The sequence below is a fragment of the Strix uralensis genome, chromosome 24, assembly GCF_047716275.1.
Source record: "Strix uralensis isolate ZFMK-TIS-50842 chromosome 24, bStrUra1, whole genome shotgun sequence".
In the NCBI taxonomy this organism is placed as follows: Eukaryota; Metazoa; Chordata; class Aves; order Strigiformes; family Strigidae; genus Strix; species Strix uralensis.
In genome coordinates, this window is record NC_133995.1 from 2,361,509 (window position 1) to 2,385,705 (window position 24,197).

A 24,197-nucleotide genomic window follows, 5' to 3' on the forward strand; every position below is an offset into this window, starting at 1 on the left:
TCGGGAAGGGAGGATCTCCTGGGAGACTTCTGCTGCCCCTTTCTTCCCTCAAGGTTGGAAAAGCTGGTGAGCAGCCACACTTGTGACTCAGTCTTTCCAGGATCACCCGGGGAAGATCTGCACGCAGAGTTTACGCTAGATTTAAAATTACTCTCGTGAAAACTTTGTTAACCAGAACTCATTTTGGGCTGTGAAAAAAGTATATTTAATAACCTGCAAATCTTTTATGAATCCGTTTCACCTTATCCTGGAAGAAATACTGTTGTTTAATTTCAACATATTTCATTATTATTCTTTTTAGATTCGATTTCTTCTGGTCCGGAAGATATTTTTTTTGTAATACTGTTTTTGTTTAATTCTAATGAAATCAAAATATTTTCTTTGACCTTGATGAAATGATTTAGACTTTTCAACTTGATCAAAAATTCACAGCATTTATTTTCACTTTGACTTGAGTTTCCAAAATTATCAGTGAGCTCCAAATTATACTGTTTGTCTTTCACTGGAAGTCTTGCTTCAGGAGCAAGAAAGTTCAGAAAGAAAGTGTTTAGCAAGGCAAGTTATTCAAGGGGATTCACCCAAGAAAATACAGATGTCTGCATGTGAGCTGGCTGCCTGGACTTTGTTTATGGTCAATGGAGAAGTAAGGGCAAATTTAGAGTAGGGTTTGTCTCCTAGGGCAGTTGATCTCCTGCATTTCTGGGGGGTGGTGTTTGACATGCTGCACACACTAAAGAACCTATTTTTCCCCCACTAATGGGACCCAAGGGTGACTGCTTAGAGGAAGGCCACCCTTTCAGAGCATCCAAAAGCAGCTGGGCTGAGTCCCATGTGCTTTGTAAGAATATTGGGTAGAACATGCGGCCTGGTGAGTCGGGGACAGAGCTGAAGCTCAAGATGTACAGAAGACACTCTTAACACAGGTAATGGCCTGTGTGTAGGCACTCTGTTAGTATCACAGATAATGGCTTTGTGTTCAGGTAGGTGTTTAATATAAAGGAGCAAGTTTCTGACAATCCCACCATTTTGGGTTGCATTGGGTTGTATCTCAGCCACAGGGGTCAGGGGACCCTTGTGTTTTAAAGCCTGAACACAGCCCCAGACACAATTCTGTTACAGGAATATGGGCATCTGATGCTGTTGCAGGTGTCCTAGACCTCTATCTGCTGCTCTGGAGGGGTGTGACTTGCTTGTGGGTCCTGTGTAACATCTGCCACCCCAGGACTGTCTCCTGTAGCCTGGGGTATCTCCAGTGGCACTGAAAACCGCTGTTTGGGCAGCTGACTCTGTCTAGCAGTCCTGGAGCAGAGATTGCTGGCTCAGGGCTGGTTTTGAAGAACAAGTACCTGCTGTTGGGTGTCTGTCCCGTGAGGCTGACATGGGTTTCTCACTGCAGAACAGTCCTGATTACATGTGGCTTTCGTAGAGCTTAGGATCACCCTTGATCATCCTCTAATAGCTGTGAGAATAGACCACACAGCTGCACATCTCCATGCACAGACTCGGTACATGGGACTTCAGAACCTATTGTTGCTCTTTCACCCAGCAACTTGAGGGATGCCCATAAGGATGGAGCTGTTTGAGCTTCCCCTGCCTCAGTCTTCCCCTTCACTCTGGGCTGGGGCCGCTGTCAAGGGCTGGCACCCTGCCCAGCTTGTGGCTTGGCAAACCCAGCAGCCTCCCTGGCTCCTGCCTGGGTAGGCAGCTGAGCCAGGCGCCCTGATCTCTCCGTTGCCATCCCTTCCTGGCCCTGCTTATGGGTGCTTGGCCACCCTGGGAGCCTTTTCATATACAGCCCCACCATCACAAGGTTGCACTCTTTCAGGCTCCCTTCCCCTGTGGACAGAGCTGGTGAGAGGATTTCACCTCCCCTTTGCACAGATCCCAGCTGTGACTTTTGCTGCCTGTTGCTGGTGCACAGCTCTCACCCTCCAGTTGGGCCTGCAGAGCTGACCACTTGTCCTGAATGCCAGTAAAAATACAGCAGTTTCCCAAGCCTGCTCCACCAAGCAGGATGCCCCATGGTCCCCAGCTCCACAGCAAGGCTTCCTCTGAAGGGACCTTGCTGACTGTCTGCTCCCAGCCCTGGAGGAGGGTGGATTAGCTGCAGCTCCTCTGGGTTTCTCTTCCTCTAGCTGGGCTCTCCACACCCTGGGGCTGACAGGTGTCAGCTGTACTGTGTCCAAATCATTTTCCTGTCCATGGTTTTGCTGACTGAGGTAGTAGCACCCAGCAAAACCTTTTCAAACCAAGCAGTCCAGGGATAACCCTCAAGAATGCCACCAAGGTGTCCCACAGACACCTGACCAGGCGTGAGGCAGCTGGTGTGACAGAGAAGGGACATGGAGCAATGAGGAGCTGTGGACAGTGAGTGAGAGAGACACAATGGGGAACAACTTGTTGTAGGGCCTGGCCCCTCTGTGCTTGCATAGCTGCTGGAGAGGTTTATTGCTTTTTTGGTTCCTGCCTCTGCAGCCCTGGGGTTTGTCTGTCACTTGTTTATGGGAAAGGAGGAGCTGTGGCTGGAGCATATGGCAGGAAAAGCATCATAGAGCAGCTGAGGGTGGAGGGACCTCTGGAGATCATCAAATCCAACCACCTGCTCTAAAACATTTGTGCAAACGGTTCAAAAACTCTCCCAAATTCTTTCCTGCGTGTCTCCCCATCCCAAGCTCTCCCCCTGCTATGCCAGAGGCCACTGTGAGAAGCAGAGATGTTTCTCTCCATGTCTGTTCCTGGCCATGGTTCAGAGCAGCCCTAAGGGGCCTGCCTGCCTTCCCCTGTGCCCTTCCCATGCCAGGTACCAGGGTTTCCCACCACGGACTCAAAGGAGCCTTGCTCCAGCCTTCATTTTTATCTTGATTTCCAAAGGAAGGGGAGCCTATGAGATTGCTGTAACTGTGTTCCCATACATTCGTTATCTGTCCTGTCCCCTTCTCCCTGTCTCATCTGCATTCAGGGGAAGGGGAGGAAGACACAGAGCTACTCTGTTTTGCAAAGCATGGTTGCTGCAAGCCTCTGGAGAACACCCTTATGGGTGTTTTATGTTTAAAAAGCCCTTATGAAAGACTTCGGTAGAACAGCTACCTGCCCTGCATGTCTGGGTACAGACAGTCCACGTGTGCATTCTGGGTGGCCCATTGGTGCACATACAAAAACCATTTTTACTGGGGAGGATGGTCAGACACTGGCATGGGTTGCCCAGGGAGGTTCTGGAGTCTGTGGAGATATTCAGAACCTGCATGGACAAATTTCTGAGCAAGCCACTATAAGCTGGCCCTCCTTTGAGCAGTGAGGGCTTGGACTAGGTGGTCTCCAGAGATCTCTGCCAGCCTCAGACCTCCTGTGACCTGTGACACTGCCTCAGCCATGGCAAGGGCCACCCCTCAGCCTAGCAGTGAAGGGTGGTGTGAGACAGCGGAGGTGATGGGGGCTGGAGCTGCAGGGGGAAAGGGGAGCAGGGCCTGACTGCGACTGAGGGGCTCTAGGAGAGGTGCAGGGGCTGATGGTGCAGGAGCAGGAACAGAGGGCACGGAGGAGGGCAGGAGGCTGGGGACAGTTTGGAGGGGTCAGGGAGGAGTGTGAGTGCTGTGAGTGTGCACATGGGGGAAGCAGGGGTGGCTATCTGGCTGTGTTTTGGTCACACTGTCCCCTCACCATGTATCCCCAACTTTGTCCAGCTGGGAGGCTTTATCCAAGCCCTGCTCCCCCTGTTCCGTGGGACATGGAGCTGGGACTCATTCTGGAGAGCCCTGTGTGGCCACAGGGGCTGGGAGCTGACACTGCTGAGCAGGCTGGAGCTGTGTCATGTTGCATTGCATTAGCATGATGCACACTGTTATTCCTGCTGCTCTGGGGCTCGTTCAGCACCCGCAGGTGAGGTTACTCTGTGTCCCCTAACATGGCTGAAGCATGTATGTGTGTAGCAGCCCAGTGTTATAAAGACCTGCCTCTCTTTATAGTGGCTTTTTGAAGGCTGTGATCTTCATACACCCAATCCCAGCTCTGCCATCATGGGTCGCCAGCTCTGAATTCTGGGGATGATGAGGGGACGGTGGGTGGTGGTGGCATAGAGTGGGTCCTCAGCTGCTAGAAGCTGCCCAGGGCTTCAATGAAGCCAGCGGAGTTGTGCCTGTACATGGTGTGTGCCTGGCTCGCAGGGTCTGCCATGGCCCAGGCACGGGGTGGCCACGTGGGGCATGAGTTCAGTCTCTGTGCTGACCTGCAGCATGGGCAGCACCAGAGCTGGGGGAGGTGCATGACTGATTTCTTCTCAAATCAGCCCGGGCACATGAAGTAGGGTCTGCACCAGGTGCAGGACATGCCGTCCTTGACCTGTCTCCCAGGACAAAATATCGCTTAGCTTCCTGCTGCTGGTACCTGGAGGTGGCAGTAAGTTTGCCCTGGCTCAAGACTTGGCTTTGTAGCCGCATGAGTTTCATTGCCAGTATGTTTCCTGCAGCTACACCTACCACTTGGACGATCCAGAGGGGGTTTGCCATGACCTGCCCCACTGAAAGCCCACACCACTTCAGTCCACTGGCAGCAGCACTTGTGAGATGTCTTCATAGTCAGGGGCCTGTCTTCTCTTGCTCCGCAAACATCAACAGTTGCCCACAGTTTACAGCCAGATTAGCTGGGGGCACTGGACCCACAGCTGTAGGACGGGTGATGGGGGATCCCTATAGCCAGATCCCTGTCCAGCTGTACTGCTGCATAGAGCCTTCATACTGGCCATGCCAAGACTTTTCCTTGTGCTAGAGGGGTGATACCAGCAGGACAGATCAGGGTGATCCAGCTCCGTGTATGCTGGGTCTGCAAAGCACAACAGTGAGCTGGTACTGCAAGGAAATTTGCAATTACTGCCTCTCCCAGGATGGAGGGAATGTAGCCAGGTTACAGGGGGTTGCCTGCTGGCCTGCACTTGCCCAGGTTTGAACCTTGCAGCTCACTGGCTGTACATGGTGGGCAAACACTGTTGGATCTGGCCAAAGCACCATTCATGTGGTTTGGGCTTCTCAAAGGGACCTCCAAGGAGTAGCAAGTCACCTTTCGATTCTGGGCAGGGGGTTTTTAGAGGGAGATCCCTGCTAGTTGGAGACCCTAAAACCTGATTCTGTCCTGCTGGATGAAGCGGGTCAAGGAATAAATTTTTGCAGTGCTGGGGCCTGACACTCACCGCCTGGGCCTTGGCAGCTGCAGGGCTGCTGTAGCTTGCAGTGGGCTCCCCCATTTCTCCTCCATTTTCAGCAGGGGTGATGCCTCACCGCACCACTGGCTGCTGGTGCAGCTCTGCAGTCCCTCTGTACCTGAAATGACCCTCACGATATTGTATTTACATGTCTGGGATTGCCAGGACAGGCTTTTGGGACAGCCTAGAGGTGATCTGTCACTGATAAGGGGGGGAGGCGAGTGGTGTTGAGTTGCCTTAGCTAAAACCTTGAAGACAGAGCCCTGATAACACCAATAATTACAGTGCTTAGGTCTTTACTCCTACCATTGCTGCCCTCAGGTCCAGCAAGGAACTGGCACTTACATGGGTGACAGTCATACAGGGACACTTGGTGTGACCACTGCTTTTGGACATGGTAATTGAGCAAGCAATGCTGCTGTCTGAGTCCTGGCCCTGGTTTCTTAAATGGACATCATTTTCCACTTGGCAAGGCAGAGGGACCATGGAAGGAAGATGTGCTCACAGCACTGCAGCCTTCCACAGTGGAGACCCGCCCCCAGTTTGGTCTCAGAGAGGCATTTCTGCCTTTCTGGGTGCAATTCCCTGCAGAGCCCGAGCAGGGATGCTCCTTGCCCTTCATGGGGTGCAGATGGAGGAGAGGGGCCATGGAAAACCAGAACTATAAATAGCCCCATCCATCTGGCTGCTTCGGAGGGATTTTAATCCCAGTCTGGAAAGGGCCATCAGCAGCAAGGGCAGTGATCGCAGTGACAGGCAGAACCAGGTGGGCACAGGCAGCTCTTGGCTGCGGTCCAGGGAAAGATGAGTTGTTCTGGGCCCTGTGGCTGCAGGGCTGTGCCGAGCCCCTGCAGTGGGGTGCCAGGTCCCACCAGAAGTGGGTGCAACGCCTCTGCCCAGCAGAGCCCCCAGACCAGTTTCTAGCAGCTCAGTCTGGCAGGCAGACATCTGGCATTAGGCAGGAGCTCTTGAGCCCACGGCCTCGCTTCTGTGGGAGCCCAGGGCACAAGGGAAGCCATAATGCAGCTGGTTGTCCCGTGGTGACTGTGTGGTGTCTCCAGGACAGACCCAGCAAGCCCTCAGCTGGAGAGGATGAGGAGAAGGTGTCAGTGCTGCCTCTGGGAGGAAGGCTGTGGGAGAATGGGAGGGTGAGGCAGAAGGCAGGAGAACCAGAGAAGTGCAGTGCCCTGCGCCAGGCACCTTTGGGTGCTGGGTTGGGAAGTGGTGGCTTTGCCAGTGTAGTTTGTAAGAACAGCCATCGTCCAGGGGCACGGTCCTGGCAGCGTGCTGTTGAAGGGATGCGGGGGATCATGCTGCAAGCCAGAGAGTGGCATGTGGTGGCTCATCATGCCACCCCTTCCTGCCCCGGGTAGCCACAGCGCTGCCTGCTGTGGGGGGGATCACAGATGGGTTGACAGCGGGGGCTGATCCAGAGATGCAAGGGGCCACCATGCATGGTGGTGATGCCAAGGGAGGTGACAGTCTGCTCTAATGGCCTATCGTCTCCTGCTTGCCTTCCTAATCCCCAGGAAAAGATCGAATACGCCTTCCTCATCTTCTTTGCCATTGAGGCGATGCTCAAGATAATTGCCTACGGGTTCCTTTTCCATACGGATGCCTATCTCCGAAACGGCTGGAACGTGCTCGACTTCTCCATCGTGTCTTTAGGGTAATGCAAGGAGGGGAAGCTGCTGGGCAACATCGATTTTTCTAGTGACTGCAGTGGGTTTGGGGGTAACTTGTAGACTCAGTTCATGGCCTTTTCCCACGGGCCCCTTTTCCATGCCCTGACATCCCCGCGGATCCTCTCTAACTCCTGTTTCTTTCTTCCTGTCTGACTCCTTAACACCTCCTAGGTCTCCTTTCCCTGGAGAATGGGAATGGCATGGGGGTCCTCTGGGGTTTGGCACACAGGGAGAGGGTCCACTGGGCACCAGGGCATGGGAGGACCCCGACTGCTCAGCAGTGGAGGTGGCACCCAGCAGAGGGGTGCCCAGCCACAAGTTCACCCAGGAGTTGAACAGCCAAGAGCTGTTCCCTGGGTCAGGCTGACCACGGCTGGCAGAGTCCTGTCCCTTGCTTTCCTGCCCGCAGAGCTCTGAATCCTTAGCACAGATTTCTTGGCCTCCGTCCTCATGCCCTTCTCTTTCTCCCTGTCCTTCCTTCTGCTTCTCCCCCTTCCTTCCCTGCTCTGTGCCCTGGCTCTTTCAGGCTTATCACCATGACCCTGGAGCAGGTCAATGCGAAGCAGGGAGGGACTTCGGGTGGAAAAGGCGGCTTTGACGTGAAGGCCCTGCGAGCGTTTCGTGTGCTGAGACCCCTGCGCCTGGTGTCTGGAGTGCCAAGTGGGTGCTAGGTGCTCTGCCAGCATGAAGGGCTGGCGGGTGGATTGAACCCTGGCCGGGGTGGGGGGCCATGGGGCAGGTTTCTTGTTGCTGCTGGATCAAGCCCAACCACAGGGTGGGTGTGGAGGAGCCACAGGTTCTTGCTCATCCCTACAGCTTGCAGTTGTCAACACTGGGGATCTGCAGGTTGGCACACATAGAGCTCCCTCTGTGGCTCAGTGTCAGCACCTTTGGGTGGCCACTGTGAAAGGAGCCAGGACCTCACTCTGGGTTCTCAGGGCAGGGATCTCCTTCTCCCATAACTCATGTGAATACAGCCAGGATAAGAGCAACAGAACAAATGGAGGGGCACGAAGCAGCCTCCAGCACTGCCTGGTGCCTGACTCTGCTGGAGTCTTCCACATGTTTGCATGGTGGGTAGAGAAAGGGTTTCTTGCTTCAGAGATTTCAGTCCCAACCTATCTGTGCCCCTCTTCCCTTGGCACGGGGCATTTCAGAGGCTGTTTGGCAGAGGGGCTGGCAGGAATGCAAGGTGCACCCGAAGTTGTTTTGGAAGTGGTTAACCTCCTCTCCCTTCTTCTTGGTGCAGGCCTTCAGGTCGTCCTGAACTCCATCATCAAGGCCATGGTGCCCCTGCTCCACATCGCCCTGCTGGTCCTCTTCATGATCATCATCTATGCCATTGTCGGGCAAGAGCTCTTCAAGGGCAAGATGCACAAGACCTGCTACTACCTCGGGACAGGTGGGGCTGTGGCGGGGGGGGGATATGGCAGAGATGTCTCTGTGGCTGCTGTGGGGAGCACAGAGGTTCTGTGGGTAGCAGAAAGTCTGGTCTTCCCAGCGTCAGGCCTGGGAGTGTGGCAGGACTGAAGGAGGTTTGGTACAGCACGCAGCTTGGTGATGGTGCGTGGTGTGAGGAGGTGGTGAAAGGGGCCCCTTTTGGAAAGCTTCTGCAGGAGGCTGGGAGGTGCTGGGACCTGCTGTACTTGGCCTGACCTGCTGGTCACACCACGGCTTTCCCCCTCAGATGTGATTGCCACGGTGGGAACAGAGAAGCCAGCCCCATGCACCAGCTCTGGGCACGGGCGACACTGCAGCATCAACGGCACCGAGTGCCGAAGCGGCTGGCCGGGGCCCAACGACGGCATCACTCACTTCGATAACTTCGGCTTTGCCATGCTGACTGTCTATCAGTGCATCACCATGGAGGGCTGGACTGAAGTCCTTTACTGGGTAGGCTCCAGCAGCTTGGGCTCGGTGCCCAGTGCGGCAGAGGCGACTGCTGGGGAATTCCCTCCAGGACACAGGACCCCATATCAGGACCAGGTCTCTCCACCAGTGAAAAGCATCCTGTCCCCACCCAGCACATCCCATAGTGTACCAGGCACGTCCTCTGCACCTCTGCAGGCACTGCCCAGCTGTCCTCACTCTCCAGATAGACAGGAGGGTGCTCCAGCTCCCACCTCTGTGAAGGGCACAGACAATGGCTGGCTGGTGGATGCTTCTCCAGCAAGACCCCATGTTTTGCAGTCCTTGGTAGACTGTTTTGCTGAGGCTTAGGCATGGGGCTGATGTTGAAATCTGCTCCCAAAATGCTTGGGTCTGGCTTTACCTCCACTAAAACCAGATGCAGAGTCATAAGGAGCCAGAGCTCAGAGTCAGGTTTATCTGCTGCCATTGCAAGCACTCACTTTAGAGGGGGCAAGGCTCCCAGAGGCCGTTCAGGGGGCCCTAAGACAGCAGACAGTGTGTTCAGAATGCTTCATCTGCCTCTCTCCTTGCCAGGTAAATGATGCCATTGGGAACGAATGGCCCTGGATCTACTTCGTCAGCCTCATCTTGCTTGGCTCGTTCTTCGTTCTCAACCTGGTGCTGGGGGTGCTCAGTGGGTAAGTGCCACCCTGTCCTTTCTGCCAGCAGATCAGTGAGCGTGATCAGAGTGTGGATACAAGAAGAAAGCCTGGAAAAGTTTCTGTTCATTTTCCTCTCCCATTCCTCTCCCTTTTTTTTGCATGCTTAGAAACCCTGAGCCTTGAGTTACTTCTTGTGTCAGTGTTCATGACTGAGATTTTAGCTCAACACCTAACACAGAAATCTTTTTTCTGTTGCACAAGCAGCTGTCAGCAAACACAGCCATGGAGCACATTATTAGGTGTCTGGAGTGTGGTCTGCCATCACTCACAGCAAAAGCTGAGCAGGGAGCTCAGAGTATCAGTCCTTACCCCACTGCTGTGGGTTGAGACACCCGTTCACACCGGTACCCACAGTGCTGCCGTCCTGTTGTGAGCACACACGATGTCCTTATGGCCAACCTAACACCTTTGATGTGAACGCAAGGAAGCCAAGAGAATTATTGTTAGTCTAATTAATTCTTCAACAGTCTCACCCAAATACAACAATGAGCTATCATCAGCCTGGTTACAGTGATCATAACACTTCTGTGCCAAATGACTCAAGTAGTGCTCATTCCCATAGGAGTACAGTTAAAGCTGCTTTGCACAAAATTTCTCTGGTGCAGCGCTCAGCGCTCTGGTGCATTGCTGTGGTGAGGTGCCAACATCCTGATTTTGTTGCTGGGAAGTGTGTGTTGTCCTGGGGAGTGAGGGGGGCTTTTCTCCTCAGTTCTGTGTAGGCTCAGGGTCGTTTTTTATGTTTCAGTCCTGTGTGTGCAAGTGGATCGCACTCATCATCTCTGTTAGTTCACAGGGTTAGTTATACCCAAATTACTCGGATTTGTTAGTCCTCTTCTATGGCAAGAACCATACAACTGCACAAGGTTAAAACAAATTTGGTGTTAATATAATTAAAATAAGCTTAAAACCACAAGACAGACCAGTGGCACCTGACCCTTGTATGAAGCTGGCTGTAACAGCAGGGTGAGGTGGACAGTAGCCGTCTGATCCTGGAGCAAGTTGCAGGCACAGCAAAAGTTTCTGAAATATTTTTGCAAATACAGTTAAAATATGCTTGAGATCAGGAAAATCCAGACGAGGCCTGACAAGTCCTGAGGCTTAGTATGTCTAATTATTGTTATAATGTCTGAGACCTATTGCTAACATGTGGCAGCACCAGATTGGCTGGACAACAGATCTACAGTCCTGCCAGATACCAGGAGAGAAAATAAATTAATTAAAAAAGGATGAGAAGAGAAGGCAGACTTGTCTTTTCTATGTTACTGTGAAAAGAGTGTCTTGTCTACTTGCTATGTGATGAGCTCACCTTCCCCACATGGAAAGCTTGGGGCAGCCTTCTGTCCCCAAGATGGGTGAGACCCCACTTGCTCTAATCCTTAGCAGGGCTGGAGAATCCCACAGCCTCCAACATTTAGCATTAGCATCCTGCAGCAAGGAGCTTCCACAGAACAGCCAGTGGTGGGGAAGAAACCCTGCCTGCTATCGTGTGTTAGGTAATGATTCCCCGTGATCTTGCATCATGGAACAGGGCCAAGAAAGAGGAAAGTCACTAAATCTAGTGGTAGCACTAGGTGGTGGGGTATTCCAGGCTTTTCTCTTTCTACAAGGACTGGCCTGGCACAGGGCTGTGGTACCTGCCCCCCACACTGTCCCCCTCCTGAGTCTCACTCTGCTGCTTGCCTTGTCCCAGCGAGTTCACCAAGGAGCGTGAGAAGGCCAAGTCGCGGGGCACGTTTCAGAAGCTGCGGGAGAAGCAGCAGCTGGAGGAGGATCTGAAGGGCTACATGGACTGGATCACCCATGCTGAGGTCATGGACAGTGACCGAGCCAGGGGAGAAGGTACCAGCTCTGCTTGGTCAAAGACCCTTAGCATGAGGGTTGGGTTCCTAGCACTGACCATCCTAGCGAGGCAGGGTAGAGACCTCTGGAGAAGTCACAAAGACTCGTTTTGCTTGAAAACCTATGAAACAAAATGCTTTGACTTCTGCAGAACAGTTTCCTTTCTCTGTTTTTTTTTTTCTTTCCTGAATCATTTTGTTGAATCTGACCCAAAGTAGCAATAACTTTGCCCTCATGCTAAATCTCCACCTCAATCACTGTATTTAATATTTGCAGACTGCCAGCAAGGTCTGGGTCTCCTTTGGCAAAATGCACTTGCAGTGGCCATGAGAAGCCATGAGGAGCACGTGCACTTTTGTGTGCAGAGGCAGACTGCAGGGTTGCTAGCTCACACTCTTAACATGCATGAATTTCTTGCCATTGCTTGACAATTTTAAGGAATTAGAAGTGGCTCAGGGAAGGAGGTGGATACACAGGCATCCAGCTAAAGGCTCAGCAAGGCCTGGGGAGCTCTGCCACTGAGCTGCTGGATCTGCTATTGCAACCCTGCCTACTGAAATAACTTGTGGTGCCTCAAGCTGAGTGATACATGTGTGCAGAGATCCTTGGGAAACAGTGGGAAAGTCAAAACACCTCTTCCACGCCTGTTGCCAGTGCTCTTATAAACCTCCTGTTCAGCATTTACTCAGATCACAACTGTCCCCAGTTTTCTCCGTGCTGGGAGTGTCTCGCAGCCTACGTACAGCTGCTGTCTCCTCAGGCTGCCTCTCTGGCTTGCTGCTGCTCTTGCTGCAGGGCAGGTGTTCCTGGTGCCTCCTACTTGATTTGCACCTGACACTCAAAATCTTCTGCCCCAACTCTTGCTGCTGTCTCCCTGGGATGGCGTTTCTTGATTTCACTTCTGATGGGGAGGCTCTTTCTGATGTGCTGCTGGGAGAGATTCCCTCCTACCTGTTCTTCCCAAGGGCTCCAAGGAAAGCCTGGGATGTCGTTTCCTCCTTAGGTATGATGCCGTCAGATGAAGGAGGATCAGAGACAGAGAGCTTGTATGAAATTGAGGGCATGAACAAGTGGATTCTCTACTTGTAAGTATGTTCTGGTTGAACCATCTGCTGCACAGCGTGTGGGCTGCACAGTCTCTCGCTTGCTGTCCTGGCTGGGCCAGGCTTTCCTGTCACCCACCAGCTTCTGGGGGAGAGCTAGGGACTGTGTACTCAGGAGATGCAAATATTGCAGGGAGCAAACGGAATTTTGCTCTGGTACTGGCAAAAAGCCACTTCAAGGTGATCAACCTCTTCATTTTGGGACCAGGCTCCAAGCATCCTCTCATGGCCCATGTCTTGTGATTTAGGAACTGGGCCTGTAGCAGCCACCCAAAGGTGACCATAGGCCAAAAGAACCAGGAGGTCTTTGTGTGAATGAACTGCAATGCTGAGTGAACGCACCGAGTGCCAGGGGCAGGGTTGTGTTTCGCAGCACTTTTCAGGGACAGCCCCCGGAGAAGAGAGCAGGGGTGGCTTTGCTCTGCAGTCTGCAGGCACAGCCCCAGGCTGACCCTTTGGCCGTCTCTGCAGCCGTCAGTGGAGGCGTTGGAACCGAATGTTTCGTAGGAAGTGCAGGGATGTGGTGAAGTCCAAGTTCTTCTACTGGCTTGTCATCCTGCTGGTGGCACTGAACACCCTCTCCATCGCCTCTGAGCACCACCTCCAGCCAGAATGGTTGACGCAGGTGCAAGGTGAGCAAAGAGCCTGAGGGAGAGGGAGGGCTGGGGACACCCTGCTGCCCTGGAAACGTGTGTGAACTCTTACTGTGCATGCGCAGCCACACCAGCACGGCACAGGGGCTGGTAGACACCTTCAGAGTTGCTCACGCACACAAACACAGCTTGCACACAAGTGTGTGTACACCACCCCCACTGCACTGGCACACAACTGCACATTGAACACAGTGCATACAGTTATAGCTGCACAGTGTATATATTCCCAGGGACATGGGTTTGCGTGGTGAACACACACAGAGCGTATACATTTATACCTGTACACTCATAGTACACACAAACACACACTGCACGCACTCACGCAGTGCAGCCGCACACATTTATGCAGCAGTCACACTGCCTGCACACACACACACGCAGACTCCCGTGGAGTATAGCAGTGCACTCGCGTGCACAGCTCAGCCGCGCGTGTACACGCACACAGCTCAGTACACATGCACCCACTGCACGGACTCACGTGCCAGTACAGCCACTCTCTCACGTACAAGCACGCGGTTGCACGTCACCCTTCTCCTCGTCTTCCTCTCCTGTGTGTTCCCTGAACAGCAGCATTTGCTGCAGCTGCAGCTCAGGTCACGGTCGGCAGAGAAGGGAGGTGAGAGCACTGCCCTCCTTCCCTTCCTGCTGTCCCACGCTGAGATTAAGAGGTTCATGCTCTGATGGGTTGGTTCTCCTGCCCCAGACAATGCCAACCGGGTGCTGCTAGCCCTCTTTGTGGCTGAGATGCTGCTGAAGATGTATGCACTGGGCCTGCGCCAGTACTTCATGTCGCTCTTCAACCGCTTTGACTGCTTCGTGGTGTGTGCGGGGATCTTGGAGACCATCCTGGTGGAGCTCGGCACCTTGTCGCCCCTGGGTATCTCTGTGCTGCGTTGCATCCGACTCCTCCGCATCTTCAAGATCACCAGGTGGGGAGGGAGCTCTGGGTGCTGGTGGCTCACGGTCCTCAGGCATCACTGGCCTTGTCCCCGCGGAAGGCTGCAGCATGAGCAGAGCTGGTAGCTCCTGGATGGAGGAGCAAGGCCAAGCTGGGGATTTCTGTCTCCGGTACAGGGTCTGGGAGCGTTGAGGAGGACAGAGCAGGGCTTGCTGGAAATCTCCTGGGGTCCCTCTTGCTTTGTGTTCTGGGGTGTTGTAAACGGGGTTGCTGTGGGTCGGGACTCCTGGCTTCTGTTTCTGGCACCAACCCGCTGTGTGTTCTCCCCCCTTCCCCATCCTGCCTGCTGGTGCCCTGTGCGGGCAGCAGGGTGTCTCGCCTGTCACACCACACCTGGAGCTTCAGTTCCACCTCCTGGGCCTGGCTGGGTGCTGGTGCAGAGCCCCCCTTGCTGGGTACATCCCCCCTGGGCCAGGTGATCTGTTCCCTGCAGCCTGCCCACAGCTTTCCCCACTCCTTCACACTCCTGTTTCTCCTCTCCCCAGGTACTGGACATCCCTGAGCAACCTGGTGGCTTCCCTGCTCAACTCGGTCCGCTCCATTGCCTCTCTGCTCCTCCTCCTCTTCCTCTTCATCATTGTCTTTGCACTGCTGGGCATGCAGCTCTTTGGGGGCATGTTTGACTTCGAGGACATGGAAGTGCGGCGCAGCACATTCGACAACTTCCCCCAGGCCCTCATCAGTGTCTTCCAGGTATGAGGCTGTGGGACGTGCTGCGGGGGCTGGAGGACAAGCTGCTGGGAGCCTCACCTGGGCTGTGGCTCTCCTGGCAAGAGGTGGGGCTCAGAGAGATGTGGGTTTGTGGGAGGTGATGTAACTTTGAGGCAGGAACAGGGAAATGTGATTGGGGTCACAAGCAGTAGTGCAGGTTCAGGGCTAAGCAGGGAGGTGGGGTTTGGCCCCTAGGCTGTGAGGGTTTGGTGCTGGAGCCAGGAGGGCAGGATCAAGCTGTGGAGTTCTGTGCTCTGCTGTGGGAGCTCTTGAGTCCCCATTTCTGCTCTGCTCCCAGATCCTGACCGGGGAGGACTGGAATTCAATCATGTACAATGGGATCATGGCCTACGGGGGCCCATCCTTTCCTGGCATGCTGGTCTGCATCTACTTCATCATCCTCTTCGTTTGTGGGAACTGTATCCTCTGCCTGCAAAGCCAGGCCCAGGCTCTCTGTACCCAGCCCCATAACATCAGCTACACAGGACTGTGAAGGTGGGGAAACGGGGGCTTCCTTAAGCTTTTCAGTGCTTGCTTTAAGCTTGTCAGTTCTGAATAGCAGGGGAACAAAACACAGGCTTCTGGACTTGCATCGGTGGTGGCTGGGATCTGGAGTCTGGAGGAAAGCACACCACGGGGCAGGTTTGGATGACTGGCAGGTGTAGATTCAGCCATCAGTCAGTGCAGTAACAAATCTGAGCTGGACAGACTGAGCCAAGGCAGAGAGAGGGCAGCCAGCCCAGAGCTGAGTACTCGCAGGGACGGGTGCAGGGTTAGGGATCGCCAGCCAGGGTTATCTCATGGGCTCAACTCCAGGAAGGTTTCTCAGGGCACCCTGGAAACCATGGACAGCTCTGGCCACATCCTCCAAACAGTAACCACGTTCACGTCCTTAGCACTGTCCCTCCAGATATCCTCCTCAATGTCTTCCTGGCTATCGCAGTCGATAACCTGGCCGAGGCCGAGAGCCTGACCTTAGCCCAGAAGGCCAAAGCAGAGGAACGCAAGCGGCGGAAGATGTCCAGGTGAGTGCTGCAGTCCCTGGCAGTGGGAGCTCCCAAACAGGTGCTTTGGTGTGAGGGCACAGAACGGCATTGCCCGTGCCCCTACCCAGAGTTCAGTTCCTGCTCTCCCCTCCTCTCCACTCAGAGCTTACCCAGAGAAGTCTGAAGATGAGAAGCAGATGCTGGCAAAGAAGCTTGAGCAGAAACCAAAGGGAGAAGGGATTCCCACAACAGCCAAGGTCAGTGCTGGTGGGGCTGGGCTTTGTGGAGCTCCTGGTGAGGGACCAGGCTCCTCTCCCCACCAGCCAGGAGTGACAAAGACTTGGAGCCAGCCTGGGTCTGGACTCTTCTGGGCCAGAATCACGCCTCACCTCAGCATCCTCTGGTGATGGGGGCTCTCTGGGCCCAGGCAGGACATGCTGCCTGATGAAACAGGCCCATTGCTGAGGATCCTCTTCCTCTGATTCATTTCCTTGGCCACAGCCAGTTGTCAGTGGTTGAGGTGGGCTGGTGCGCACCAGTGTGGAGGGGAGCAGAGCAGGTCAGCAGCATCCTAGACCTTCGTTATGTCCACACCAGCACACCCTGTATGAAAACCCTCTATTCAGCTGTGTTGACTGTGTGCCCAGCTGCTTCATAAGCATCTGGCCAGCAGCTACTTCCCTATCCACCTTCCAGAGATGCCCCATGGGAGCTCACCCAGGAGTCACCCTCTGTCTTATTCCACCCGTGGTATAGGTGCATGGCCCCAGGCTCTTCCCCAGCACACGTTCCCATGTCCTGTCCTCTTGGTATTACCCTTTGCTCAGATTGCAGGATCCCTGTGGTGTTTCCCCTCATCCTGCTCCATCCTGGGCCAGGACTCCTTGTGCTTGGTGCTGTACAGGCCAAATGCAGAGGCACTGCTTGCCCCACATGGCTTCCAAGATGAGAGGGTCTGGCCAACATGCAAATTTGACAGCAATAGTGGCACACACAGCTGCATGTCCTCCTCTCTGTCTCTCCCTTGTTTCAGTTAAAAGTGGATGAATTTGAATCCAATGTCAATGAGATCAAAGACCCCTACCCTTCTGCAGACTTCCCAGGTAAGACTTGTCCCTGGCAGGCAGAGAGAACCCTGGCTGTGTGAGGAGCTCAGGATGTGGTGACCCTCTGCCAGCCGCAGGGTCTGAGGGTCCTTCTGGCACAGATGCCAGACCGGGATCACAGGGTCAGAGAATTGTCCATAAGGTCACATTCCCTCTCCCTCTCTGGGTGATTCTTTCCTTTTCCCTCCTCATGGCCACCCTGCAGGTGACGATGAGGAAGATGAGCCTGAAATCCCCCTGAGTCCTCGGCCACGTCCGCTCGCAGAGCTACAGCTGAAAGAGAAAGCCGTGCCCATGCCTGAAGCCAGCTCCTTCTTCATCTTCAGCCCAACCAACAAGTAGGCAGTGACCCCTCTCCCTGTCTTGTGGAGGCAGGCCTGGCCCAAATACCTCTGGCACCAGCCCTTCCCAGTGGGGTCCTACTAGTGTGTAACAGCCAGCTCTGAAGGGAGCCAGCTCCCTGGGACAAGTCTCTGTGGAAGGGCTGGCGTGGACACCCCTTCATGCCTAGGGCTTTCCTGTCCTCCAGGTTTAGCCATAACTCTTCCAGGCTACCATGGCCCTATCTGATGTCCCTCTGGCCCCATGGAACTTCTCGTGCTGTTTCTGTCCCTGGCAGGTTTCGGATGCTGTGTCACAGAATTGTCAATGCCACCTGGTTCACTAACTTCATCCTGCTCTTCATCCTGCTCAGCAGCATCTCGCTGGCAGCTGAGGATCCCATCCGGGCTGAGTCCTTCCGCAACCAGGTGCCCGTGTAGCTGTGGAGGGTTGGGATGGGTGGGGGAGACCTCATGGAGATGCCCAACTCCCTAGTAAGCAGAGACCTGCTTGCCAGAGGTCATGCCTAGGCAGGTGGCTGTGATTTCATCCCTGCGTCTGGGAGGGCAGTACACTCTGGGAGGAGAGGCTGGTTGTGTTTTTCCATTCACGGCATAGCTGGGATGAGTTTTTACTGCTCCATGTCTCAGTTTACTTCTGGGTGAAGAGATCCACCTGACAGTGTGTGTGAGGTACCTTGGTCCAAGGCTGTTGTGGCTTATTGAGGGTGGGAACATCCTGTGTGGTGGCAAACTGGACCACCGGTGTGTTTAGCACCCTGAAATGCTGCTGGCGTGGAGCAGTAGTAGCCACACGAGGCACAAACAGGTCTGCACCCCTGCAGTGTCTGGCAGGGACTGGGGGGTCCCACATGAGACAGATTCCCAGAGCACTCAGTGCTTTGGGGGATCAGATGCTTTCGGGTGAATCAGGTCAAGCCTCACTCACTTGGAAACTGAGAGCTTGGTCCCAGGCTGCGGGTTGGGTCATGCACTGGGGAAAATCAGCAAAGCTGAGGGAAGTTCAGGAGTCTTCTTGGCACTGGGTTTGCAGGCTCTGTTGAGCCAGATGGGCTCCCCAGTCTGCAGAGTGGAGAGCAAAACTACAATGTTGGTTGTTTGAACACACTGGAGCATTTCCCATGTCACCCAAATCTCATCCAGTTCTGGTGCTTCTGTCCCCAGATTCTCGGATACTTTGACATTGGCTTCACCTCTGTCTTCACAGTCGAAATTGTCTTGAAGGTGAGTCCCTCTGCCCTCTGGTCCTGGCCATGCACATGACCAGCACACAGGTCTGGACTGTTCTGGCTGTGAGCACTCATGCTGTTTGGGCACAAGCTGGAGGTCTCAGCGAGGAGAAGCTGCCGGCTGATCCTCACAGCCCCAGAGTTTGTGCAGTCTAGGTGGTACGTGACCTGTGCCAGAGGCCGCGTGTCCCCTCCAGTGAAGTCAGGCAGCCAAGTCAGCTGTGCTGTGACACAGATGGGCCACGGCACCAGCGTTTTCGTTCTGACACGCGCTTAAAAACTCTGAGAAAGAGAAAGCAATGGAAATCTGTGGAGTAAAACAGCAATTCAAGCAGCTTCTGTGTGTCTCTTTACTCCAAGTCTCTTTACTCGTTTCCTCTTTAATTTGCTGAATGACTGGGAAGGGTTTTGTCTCCAGCCGGTACAGTTCAGAGGATTTCTAGCTGAAGCCTGACTGCAGAGGTAGAGGTCTGAGCAGGACAGGGTCCTCAGGCCATGGAGCTGTGGGAAGCCCCTCGTGCGTTGTCCACCCCAGTGCTGTGGAGGGACCATGGCCCTGACCCCTGCCTGGCCTCTCTTCTAACTCCTTGTGCTCCCCAGATGACAGCCTATGGTGCTTTCCTGCACAAAGGCTCCTTCTGCAGGAACTCTTTCAATATCCTCGACTTGCTGGTGGTCGCTGTCTCCCTCATCTCCATGGGAATCGAGTAAGCACCTCCATGCTTCACAGGGTGGGCACTAGTTTGTTTAACCTGGCAGGGCCGCTGGTTGCTGCAGCTCTCTGTGCTGGATGGAGGAGGAGCAGCCAGCTCAAGGGCTGGGCACTACTCCATGTGTTAGTGTCCATAAAATCATGCTGAGGGGGACAGGGCACAGACAACTGGGAGGCAGGGAGGCAAACTCCTTGAGTGGCAAAGGTGAAGATCTGGGTAGGAATTAAATTTGGAGCTGCTTTCTCCAGCTGCCAGTGTCCCTTGGCCTTATGTGGGGTGATGGCTTAGTGACACCTGCATGTCTCTGCCATCCCTTTGCCCCTCACCCCTGGTCCCAGCCTGGCCTCTGTGGCTTCTTGGTGAGGCTGTGCCAGGCTGGCCTGGGCAGGGGAATCTCCCCATGTCAGCTCTGCCTTCCTCCTCAGGTCCAGTACCATCTCAGTGGTGAAGATCCTCCGGGTGCTGAGAGTGCTGAGGCCTCTGCGAGCCATTAACAGGGCAAAGGGGCTGAAGGTAAGAAGGAGGCTGGGGCTGGGGGTCCTCGGCCTCACATGAGGTTATGTGGCAGGTGTCGTGCCCTGTGGGGTTTGGGGGACCGGGAGCCCCGTTCCCACTCCCCATCTGTGGAAGGGATCTGCCCCGCCCCGCTGCTCTCAGCAGGCTCCCGTCTTCCTGGGGCCCATCCCTGCAGTGAGAGGGTGTGGGACACGCAGCAGGGACTGGCCCCAGCTGTGCTCACGTGTGTGCTGTCCTTGACTCTCTCAGCACGTGGTCCAGTGCGTGTTCGTGGCCATCAAGACTATTGGTAACATTGTGGTCGTCACGACGTTGCTGCAGTTCATGTTTGCCTGCATTGGGGTCCAGCTCTTCAAGGTGAGAGGTGTCTCAAAGGGGCAGGAGAGACGTCCTGCTCAGGCACATCCTGGACAGGCTCTTCTAGTCGTAGCTCTTGGGGATGGTGTCTCCCAGTGTTGAGGTCAGCACAGGCCATACTCTCTGTGCTCTGCAAGAAGACCGACCTGCCTGAAGCAGACCGCCTGGTAGTGGAAGGAGAGCAGGAAACACTCAGGATACTGCCACATCCAGGCAGCACACATAAAGGGACCAGCTGCCTCACCTCACTTAGTGCCTCAGTTTCCCCTTTCTAAGGCAGCAAGTGCTTCTGACTTCCTCTGCACTTTGGATGTAAAGTGTTTCCTTTTTCACAGCACTACTCTTGCTCTCTGGGCCTTGGCAAGAGCTGGCCCTGGCTGAATTCAGCTTTGTTATAATAATTGAGCTTAAATTCCCAGCCATGGGAGGAGCTTTCGGGACACCCTGCAGACTGAGCAGACCTGTCAGCATACCTTAACTTTTAGTTAATTCTGTGGTTACTGCTTTCTTCCCTATTTTCCAAATAGTTGGTTCCCAGATAGGATGACTTAGATAGGTCTCAGCTCAGGGCCCTGGAAGATTTGTATCCATCACTAGGCAACTTATCTCAGCCTGGGATTGACCCCAGGGTCTGCTATGGCTCCTGAAACACCCTGTGAACTGGGTTGCATTGGCATGCCCAGTGGGGAAGCCAGCGGTGGGGTGAGGCAGGGGCCAGAGTCAGCGTGGAGGCAGGGTAGGGACTGATGGTGGGCTGTGAAAAAGTCAAAACTCCCCAGGGCTTCTGAAGTCACAGCAAAATCATAGCTTCTTCTGATCTCTGTTAAATGCAGGGCAAGTTCTATAGATGCACAGATCCATCCAAGATGACGGAGAAGGAATGCAGGTAAGAGCTCGCTGCAGCTCAGCCCCAGCAGGGCAGTGGCCAGGGATGGGAGGGGGGGGTGTGGCAGGGGCCACTTGTGTTCCTGCATGGGGATGTTGCATCCAAAAAGCAGAGCTGAGGTCTCGTGCTGTTCTCCCTCACCCTGAAATAAATCAGAAGCAAGCACAGGGCTATCCTGCCCTCCCAGGGACCAAAGCTGTTTGGAAGAAAAGGATCTGGGGGTTCTAATGGACAAGCAGCTGAACATGAGCCAGCAGTGTGCCCGGGTGGCCAAGAAAGCCAACGGCATCCTGGCTTGTGCTAGAAATAGTGTGACTAGCAGAAGCAGGGAGGTGACAGTCCCCCTGTGCTCTGCACTGGTGAGGCCACACCTGGAGTGTTGTGTCCAGTTTTGGGCACCTCAATCCGAGAGAGATCTCGAGGGGCTGGAGCGAGGGCAGAGGAGGGCAACGAGGCTGGGGAAGGGCCTGGAGAATAAATCCTGTGAGGAGCCATTGAAGGAGCTGGGACTGTTCAGTGTGAGGAGGAGAAGGGGAGGGGAGACTCATCACTCTCTACAGCTCCCTGAAAGGACGTTGTGGAGAGGTTGGTGCTGGTCTCTTCTCACAGGGAATTAGTGACAGAACAAGAGGGAACGGCTTTAAACTGCAACAGGGGAGGTTCAGACTGGACAGGAGGAAAAAATTTTTCCTAGAGAGAGTGGTCAGAGAGTGGAATAGGCTGCCCAGGGAGGGGGTGGAGTCCCCATCCCTGGGTGTGTTTAAGGGCCGTTTGGATGAGCTGTTGGGGGATGTGGGGTAGGGGAGAACTTTGTAGAGTCGGGCTGAGGGTTGGACTTGATGATCCCGAGGGGCTTTTCCAACCTGAATGATTCTGGGATTCTGTGAAAGAACCCTGGGCCAGCACCGCAGCGGGTGGGCTGGAGGGGGCCCTGCCTGGTAAGCACCGCATCCCTTCTGCTGCAGGGGTTATTTCATCAACTACGTGGACGGGGACCCCACGCAGATTGAGCTACAGGAGCGTGTCTGGTTGCACAGCAACTTCCACTTTGACAACGTCTTCTCAGCCATGATGTCGCTTTTCACTGTCTCCACCTTCGAGGGCTGGCCACAGTGAGTCTGGCTGCGCGCGGGGCCTCCGAGGGATGGGTCTGTGCTGGGAGCAGGTCACTGCAGCAGGCCTTTACCATGGTAAAGAAAGAAGAGCTGCCCAGGCGGAGGAGCAGGGCTGGCCATCCTGGCAGTGGCTATGGAGCTGACAAGGTCATCTCAGCAGCCCTGTCCCACCGGTGTTGGATTTGGGATGTCCCCAGAGGTCTCCATAACCTTCAAGGGGAAAGATGGTCTTTCCCACCTAATTAGGATCTCTGTTGCCTTGCTTTCCCTCCTGTAGGCTGCTATACATGGCCATTGACACTAACGCCGAGGATACAGGCCCTATCTACAACTACCGGGTGGAGATTGCAATGTTCTTCATCATCTACATCATCCTCATTGCCTTCTTCATGATGAATATCTTTGTGGGCTTTGTCATTGTCACCTTCCAGGAGCAGGGAGAGAGCGAGTACAAGAACTGTGAGCTGGACAAGAACCAGGTAATGAGACTGCTGGGATAGGCCAAGATGGAGGGCCCAGGATCTGGCCCAGCTGAGCCTGGCTGCTTTGGGGCAGCCCATAGTGGTGGTACTGCAGGCACAGACGAGTTGAACTTGCCCCAGGTCTGTTCGCTGCTGGACCCAGGCCTGGCACAGCGCAGGCCTCGCAAGGGGAAGGCAGAGTGGACCAGGGAGCGGGTGTTCTGGTGCGGGTAGGGTGCCCAGACTGAGCTGGGGCAGAGGGTTCAGTCTGGTTCTGGGCTCCCCAGTACAGAAGCGACATGGACGTACTGGATTGAGTCCAGCAAAGGGCCACTGAGATGATTGAGAGTCTGGAGCATCTGTCATATAAGAAGAGGCTGAGAGCTGAGTGGTGTTGAGAAGGCACATAGGGATCTTACCTATGTGTATAAATACGCACTGGGAGGCTGTAAGGAAGATGGAGCCAGGCTCTTTTCAGTTGTGCCCAGTGACAGGACAAAAGGCAGTGGGCACAAACTGAAGAAAACAAGAAATTCCACTTCAACATTAGAAAAACCCCTTTTTTATGGTGAGTGTGGTCAAGCACTGGAACAGGTTGCCCAGAGAGGTTGTGAAGTCTCCATCTTCGGAGGTATTCAAAACCCAACTGGACGCAGTCCTGGGCAGCATGTGCTAGCTGGGCAGGGAACTGTGACTGGACCACCTCCAGAGGAACCTTCCACTCCCAGCCCTTCTGTGATGCTGTCATGCTGTGATTCGGGCTGGGGACATCAAGGTTGAAGGCAGCAGAAGTGAGACTGGCATTGGCAGAGGACATGGCACACGCTGGGGAGGACAGCTAGACCGGGATGCTTGCTGGCCCGAAGGAGGTGCTGGCACGCTCCTGTGCTGAGTGAGCCTGCGGAGGCAGCACGGGCACCGTGAGCTGGGGGTGCCGGGGTGATGTGAGCTGCATGTGAACCCAGCAGAGGTGGACCTGGCCTGCTGGGGAAGGAGGGGCCTGCTCAGCACCTCTCAGGTGCAGAGAGAAAACTCAGTGCCCTCTTCACCTCTGGTTCATGTGATGTCTTCAGGAGGCTCTTGGTCAGCCCTGAGAGACCTTGGGGAAGTGCTGTGATAACCAGGCATGCTCGGGACTGGAGGGGTTGGTACAAGGGCAGCGTGGCAGTTTTTGGAGGCAAGCAGTGGCTTTGGAAACTTGGTCCCATGTGAGTGCCCTGGGGTTTGTTTGTAGGAAGCACAGCAGATACTTGAACCATCACTGTGGCTGGGCTGGGAGAGAAGGGGGGATCCAACTCGTGTCTGGGGATGTGCAGTGTTGCCAGTGGTGCTGATTCTGGGCCTGTGCCCCTGACCCTGCCCTGTGCCCTGCCATGGGGTCACACCTGTGCTCCCCTCCCCAGCGCCAGTGTGTGCAGTATGCACTGAAGGCTCGCCCGCTGCGGCGCTACATCCCCAAGAACCCCTACCAGTACCAGATCTGGTATGTGGTCACCTCCTCCTACTTTGAGTACCTCATGTTCTTCCTGATCCTGCTGAACACCATCTGCCTGGGCATGCAGGTAAGGGGTACAGTGCCCACCACGGGTGATGGGGGGTTGTGCAGGGCAGTGGATGGGCTAGCTCAGCCCTGCCACCTCCAAGAGAACTTCTGGGGAGGAAGGAGGTCTTTCCTACACAGCAAAGCTTGTGGTGTGTGCTCCTGGGGACAGGGGCCAAGTGGGACTGGTTGGATGTAGGGACCCCAGAGAAGGGGCTGCAGGGGGCAAATTTC

General features: G+C 54.6%; 1 protein-coding gene across 5 annotated transcripts in view; it reads left to right on the forward strand.

Moving 5' to 3' along the window:
* CACNA1S (calcium voltage-gated channel subunit alpha1 S) overlaps positions 1-24,197 on the forward strand; it is a 51,712-nt gene that overhangs the window by 9,914 nt on the left and 17,601 nt on the right. For 3 of the 5 annotated variants that reach the window (XM_074893918.1, XM_074893917.1, XM_074893919.1), the window contains exons 4-27: positions 6,721-6,860; positions 7,403-7,536; positions 8,126-8,278; positions 8,564-8,769; positions 9,322-9,425; positions 11,140-11,288; positions 12,292-12,373; positions 12,863-13,023; positions 13,748-13,973; positions 14,488-14,695; positions 15,012-15,132; positions 15,624-15,738; positions 15,863-15,956; positions 16,733-16,802; positions 17,011-17,143; positions 17,425-17,554; positions 18,311-18,370; positions 18,976-19,082; positions 19,514-19,601; positions 19,854-19,961; positions 20,795-20,847; positions 21,813-21,959; positions 22,240-22,441; positions 23,827-23,985. In XM_074893918.1, coding sequence (XP_074750019.1) covers positions 6,721-6,860; positions 7,403-7,536; positions 8,126-8,278; positions 8,564-8,769; positions 9,322-9,425; positions 11,140-11,288; positions 12,292-12,373; positions 12,863-13,023; positions 13,748-13,973; positions 14,488-14,695; positions 15,012-15,132; positions 15,624-15,738; positions 15,863-15,956; positions 16,733-16,802; positions 17,011-17,143; positions 17,425-17,554; positions 18,311-18,370; positions 18,976-19,082; positions 19,514-19,601; positions 19,854-19,961; positions 20,795-20,847; positions 21,813-21,959; positions 22,240-22,441; positions 23,827-23,985 — 3,150 coding nt within the window. Of the gene's footprint in view, positions 1-6,720; positions 6,861-7,402; positions 7,537-8,125; positions 8,279-8,563; positions 8,770-8,803; positions 8,921-9,321; positions 9,426-11,139; positions 11,289-12,291; positions 12,374-12,862; positions 13,024-13,747; positions 13,974-14,487; positions 14,696-15,011; positions 15,133-15,623; positions 15,739-15,862; positions 15,957-16,732; positions 16,803-17,010; positions 17,144-17,424; positions 17,555-18,310; positions 18,371-18,975; positions 19,083-19,513; positions 19,602-19,853; positions 19,962-20,794; positions 20,848-21,812; positions 21,960-22,239; positions 22,442-23,826; positions 23,986-24,197 lie in introns of those variants that run through there. The other 2 variants (XM_074893920.1, XM_074893921.1) reach the window with 2 other exon arrangements.